General features: G+C 38.7%; 1 protein-coding gene across 3 annotated transcripts in view; it reads left to right on the top strand.

Moving 5' to 3' along the window:
- TRRAP (transformation/transcription domain associated protein) overlaps nt 1–5,905 on the top strand; it is a 147,276-nt gene that overhangs the window by 12,337 nt on the left and 129,034 nt on the right. For all 3 annotated transcript variants that reach the window (XM_021706379.1, XM_021706378.1, XM_008072896.2), the window contains exons 6-7: nt 1,994–2,050; nt 4,564–4,689. In XM_021706379.1, the coding sequence (XP_021562054.1) occupies nt 1,994–2,050; nt 4,564–4,689 (183 nt within the window). The remainder of the gene's footprint in view (nt 1–1,993; nt 2,051–4,563; nt 4,690–5,905) is intronic.

Raw genomic sequence — 5,905 nt, 5'->3', positions numbered from 1 at the left:
ATGAGGTCTCGCTGCCCAGGCGGGTCTCGAACCCGCGGCCTCAGGCAATCCACTCACCTCTGCCTCCCAAAGGCGCGGGATTACAGACTGAGCCACCGAGCTCGGCTATGTTGTGTAAATTTTTTACTGTCTTTTGGAGTTGACTGAACATGTACTGCTTTTAAGTGTAGAAAATAGAGCCTAAGTTGAGGACATTCCTTCATGGGTTTAACAGTGGCCTTTGTTTTTAAATGTGTATGTCAATAGTTTGCTCAATAGTTGAAATCTATTAACCAACCAAACTGGCAGGTCTATTTGGGTTGGTCTAGTATTTACGCATCTAATGTGCCAGAAGGTGCCAGTCAATTTATGTTCTAGGGTTGAGATGTGAGCTCTGAAGTCAGAGCTAAGGTTGAATCTCCATTCTGCAATTCAGTAGCTCTGTGATATTGGGTAAGCTTGTAACCTTTTGGAGACTTTTATGTAAAATGGGGATATTCATAGTGTAGCCTCAAAATGCCTTTTGAAGAATTAGATGTAAAAGTTAAAGTTCTTAGTACAGTAATTCCCATCCACCTACACAGTAAGCAGCAAGTATATGTTTGCCACAATTACAGTAATACCTTCTCTGATCATGACTTCAGTAAATACCTATTGTAAATTATTTGGAAATTAAAAGCATAAAGTTTAAATAGAATTCCTACCATCTCAAAACCAATATTTGATGTCTTGGTGATTTCCTTTTCCTCACCTTAATGTTTGTTTTCTATGTAATTGTGATAATACTATATATAATATCTTATATCCTGATTGTTTTCTTTCATATTATATGTAAATATTTTCCCAGTCATAAACATTTCTTAGCTGGGTGCGGTAGCTCACACCTCCAATCTTGGCACTTTGGGAGATGGGAGGATTGCTGGAGCCCAAGAGTTCGAGACCAGCCTGGGCAACATAGCGAGACCTTGTCTCTACAAAATAAAAAATAAAAAAATTAGCCAGGTGCGGTGGTGTTTGCCTGTAATCCCAGCTACTCAGGGGCTTGAGACAGAAGGATCACCTGAGCCCAGGAAGTTGAGACTGCAGTGAACTGTGATCAAGCCACTGTATTCCAGCCTGGGTGACAGTTAGACTCCAACTAAAAAACCAGAAAAAAATATAAAGTTAATATTTAAGGGATACTTACTATTCTTTCTTGGGGTGGGGGTGTCCTTATTTGTGAACATTTAAGATATTTCTTTTTTTTTTTTTTGAGTTTGTCATCCAGATTGGAGTGTAGTGGCCGCTCCCAGCCACTGCAGCCTCCACTTGCTGGGCTCCAGCGATCCTTCCGCCTCAGCCTTTCAAGTAGCCAGAACTACAGGCGCACGCTACCACGTCCGGCTAATTTTTTTGATTTATTGTAGAGATGATGTCTCACCAAGTTGCCCAGGCGGGTCTCGAACCCGCGGGTTCAGGCATTTCACTCACCTCAGCCTCCCAAAGCGTGGGATTACAGGTTGAGCCACCGAGCCCGGCCATTTAAAATATTTCAAATTTTTTATTTTATGGCTTTTACTGAATATCTTTGTTTACAGTTCAAATTATTCCATAGACTAGGTTTGTAGATTTGAAATTACCAAGTCAAACGTTTTAATGTTCCTGGTATATAGTGTTAAGTTGATATCTAGAAAGTTTTCATCAGGTTATGGTCCCTCATTAATATATGAAAATCTCCCTCATTGCACTCTCAAACATTGAGTATTATTTTTGAAAGACAAAAAGTGGTATTTGTTTTAATTTTCATCCATTTGCTTTTCTTGAATTAGAAACTTGTTTCCTGTTTATCAGTCCTTTATATATTGTTAAATTTGTTCATGTTTATTGCCTATTTTTGTATCGAGCCTGACGTTTTTCATACTTATTTTGTGAGTTCTCATATATTAAGACTATTATAGCTTTTCTTACTTATTATAAGTATTTTCTGTTTATGAATATCTTCCTACAATTAAAATGTTTATATATATTTTTTTAGATTCATCATTTTTTGGATTTTGTGAAACAGATTTACAAGGAGCTACCAAAAGTGGTGGTATGTTTTTACTGTGGTTTGAATTTATATTTATTACTTTTTTAATTCCAAAGTTATTTTAGAACAGTTGGGTTGAAGAAATAATTCTAATTTTAGAATGAAGAATGTTTAGATGGTTAAAATCAAGTTTGATAAATCAGTCATTCAAAAAAAGTTCTTTGGTTTCTCTTTAACTTAAGTACTTTTTTTAAAAAACACAAAAGCAGTATATCTTTATTGTAGAAATTTTGGGGGAAAAAACCCAGAAAATAAAAAAATCCATAATTTTTGTATTTGTGAGCTACCATTGACATTAAGGTTTTGTTTTATTTTTTACTTTGTGCATTTTAAAGGTGGCTGAACTCAGTCTTGATGATTTTTGGGGAGGTGGTATAATATACAGTATTTTTCTATATCAATAAAAGTTTTCCTATATTGTTAAGAACTTTCTACTAGCAGTGCTGCACCATAAAAATGAGTGGGGTGAGAGAGGAAAATCTCCCCCATCTTGTTCTCACATACTAAAAGCAATGCCATTACCAATCTGAACAACTTCGTCCAGACTCTTCTGGCAGTCATAATTCTTTTTTATTTTTTGAGTTGGAGTCTCACTCTGTCGCCCAGACTGGAGTGCAGTGGCCGCTCCCGGCCACCGCAGCCTCGACCTGCTGGGCTCCAGTGATCCTTCCGCCTCAGCCTTCCAAGTAGCTGAAACTATAGGCGCGCGCTACCACACCCAGCTAATTTTTTATTTATCGTAGAGATGAGGTCTCACCAAGTTGCCCAGGCAGGTCTCAAACCCACGGGCTCAGGCAATCCACTCACCTTGGCCTCCCAAAGTGCTGGGATTACAGGCTGAGCCACCGAGTCTGGCCGGCAGTCATAATTTTTAATGGTCACATACTTTTCTATCACTTATTTATCTACCTTCACCATTTCCCTGTTGGGTGTTTGCCCAGTTTTCAGTATTTTACTATCACATGTAATGCTTTGGTAAAAATCATTTTGCATAAATCTGTGTGCCAAGAGTTTTTTATTTTACTCCTTTGCACTCAGAGACATTTCATGGATTACCTACCAGTAGCTCGATCACACTTTTTTTACAAAGTCGTGAAAAATAAATCACTTCATATTAAATAGTATAGTGTTGGAACCTATTATTTTGTTGTAATGATATTTGGTTTGTAATGGAATTTTGAACATTGAGAAACTTAATTATGACCAAAAAAATCAAAATTTTGTATCTTATGTTTTTCTAACATGTGGCAACCTGGGAAACAGTCACTGACAGGTTCATTGATACATGTTGTGCAATAGTAATCTGTTTGACATCTTCTACCTGGTGTTTTTCTTTTTTTTTTTTTTGTTTTTTGAGTTGGAGTCTCTGTCACCCAGACTGGAGTGCAGTGGCCGCTCCCGGCCACCACAGCCTCAACCTGCTGGGCTCCGGTGATCCTTCCGCCTCAGCCTTCCAAGTAGCTGGAACTGCAGGCGTGCGCTACCACGCCTGGCTAATTTTTTGATTTATTGTAGAGCTGAGGTCTTGCCAAGTTGCCCAGGTTGGTCTCGAACTTATGGGTTCAGGCAATCCTCTTACCTCGGCCTCCCAAAGTGCTGGGATTATAGGCATGAACCACTGCTCCTGGCAGCATTTTAAGAATTTTAATCTTGGGAGAATATATAAAAGTTAAAATTAATGACTGAGTTGTCAAGCTCTGAAACTTGCCCTTCTGTCAAAAACTGAGAGCTGCTTTTCACAGGCATCTGCTTTATTTAACGTGAAGCCCAAAGTATTGAGTGAAGATGACAGGAAGGGTTCTGGCTTTTAAAAATGTCTTCTGGCTGGGCTCAGTGGCTCAGCCTGTAATCCCAACATTTTGGGAGGCTGAGGCAAGTGGATTGCCTGAGCCTGCGGGTTCAAGACCAGCACCTTGGTGAGACCTCATGTCTACAATAAATAAAAAATTGGCCAGGTGTGGTAGTGCACGCCTATTGCTGGAGCCCAGCAGGTCGAGGCTGCCGTGGCCCGGAGCGTGCCACTGCACTCCAGTCTGGGCGATGGAGTGAAACTCCGATTCAAACAGAAAAAAATGTCTTCTGTGCTTTGTTTCTATTCCCTCTTTGACCTTTACTTAGAGGCTATTTGAAAAGTTAATTCAGTAGGTACTAGCTTCTAATTTCTTCACTTGAGGGATGCAGTGCTTTAGCCTCACTAAAGTAGGAATGTAATATGGTTTTTATTTCATTCTTTATTAGCCAGGAAGAGTAGAAATATTTTAGGCAAGTTTTTGTTTTCTGTTGTTGAAGGTGGAGGACATTGTCTCTATAATGTTATCTTTGTAGTCCTGAGTAAAGAGGTGTGTGCTGGCTTAGGCTTTAAGGGATTGGGAAATGAATGACTGAGCCTAAGTAATATGGGATTGGTGCAGCATAAACATGAAGAACATTTTAGTTTCTTCCACCAAATATCAGGAGTTTTTTTGAAGAAATATTGTGTTTGACTTTAGGAAAAGCAGTATCTGTTTTTTGTGTAGAACCGCTACTTTGAGAACCCTCAAGTGATCCCTGAGAACACAGTCCCTCCCCCAGAAATGGTTGGTATGATAACAACGATTGCTGTGAAAGTCAATCCTGAGCGTGAGGACAGTGAGACTCGAACAGTAAGTGTTTTCAGTTGTTTCACCAGTTGATAGAAGGTTGAGATACTTACCTGTTAGACCACGTAAGTTTTTTCTTTTGTTCCTTAAATACATGGAAGCATTTAAGATAAATAAACAAACGTGTGCCTGGCTGAGCATCATTGGTCCTGTGCATTCTGGGAGTGGTGAGAATGATGCCAGGCTATAGAGATAAGATTGTAGTGGGAGCCCAGGATTGCCTGCTGGGAAGAACAGCAGACAAGGCTCAGGGCCTCTGTTCTGTCCCTTAGCTTTGAGTTTTTTGCTGTAAATGAAGTCCCTTAAACTACAGATAAAATTGTAGTTCAGTGACTGGGAGTATGGGCTCTGGGGCAGAGAGCACCAGCATGGTATCCCAGCCCCACTACTCAGGTTTTCTGATGGGAAAGTTCGTGAACTTGTGTTCTGACCTTCTTTTTCCTTTCATTATCTGAAAAAATCTATCAAGGATTTGTGAAGGTAATGCTGGTATTGTCTTCAGGTAATGTATTGTATTTGTGGTATCTGCCACGTAGGTAAAATGTATTGAGCATGTACTATGACAGTTTTTGTGATTGAATTAAGAATATTTTAGTGTTCATACTTGTTTTGCTGAAATGGTTGTGCATAGTTTTTCAGTTTACGCTAGGATGAACAGAAAACTAAATTTTGATAAAGCTTTTGTTCTTTTGCTCCTCTTAAATTAGAAACTTGTTTTCTGAATATCATTCCTTTGTATTTCTTTTTTTCCTTGTCTGTTACATTCATTGCCCATTTGTATTGAGAATGACATTTTCGTTACCTATTTTATGAGTCTTTATATATTAAGGCTATTCAACTTTTTCTTATATTTATTATAAGCATTTTCTGTTTGTAAATATCTTTGAATAAAACTGCTGGGTAAATTATACTTTTTGTTGTTCTTTTAAGTAAGTGAAATATTAGATATTAGTTTTGAAAATTTCTCAGATAATTTGAATCTCTAAGTTTTGACATATTTTCCTGAAGTTTTTACAAGTGATTATGTAGGAAAATATAAGAACCCTTACATTAAATGATGATTCTCTATAATTTGTTTCCTTTTTTTTTTTTTTGAGTTGGAGTCTCACTCTGTCGCCCAGACTGGAGTACAGTGGCCACTCCCGGCCACCGTAGCCTGGACTTACTGGGCTCCGGCGATCCTTCCGCCTCAGCCTTCCAAGTACCTGGAACTACAGGC

The sequence above is a fragment of the Carlito syrichta genome, unplaced genomic scaffold (assembly GCF_000164805.1).
Source record: "Carlito syrichta isolate Samal-C Ts95f unplaced genomic scaffold, Tarsius_syrichta-2.0.1 Scaffold315497, whole genome shotgun sequence".
In the NCBI taxonomy this organism is placed as follows: domain Eukaryota; kingdom Metazoa; phylum Chordata; class Mammalia; order Primates; family Tarsiidae; genus Carlito; species Carlito syrichta.
This window is presented reverse-complemented; position numbering and strand designations above follow the sequence as displayed.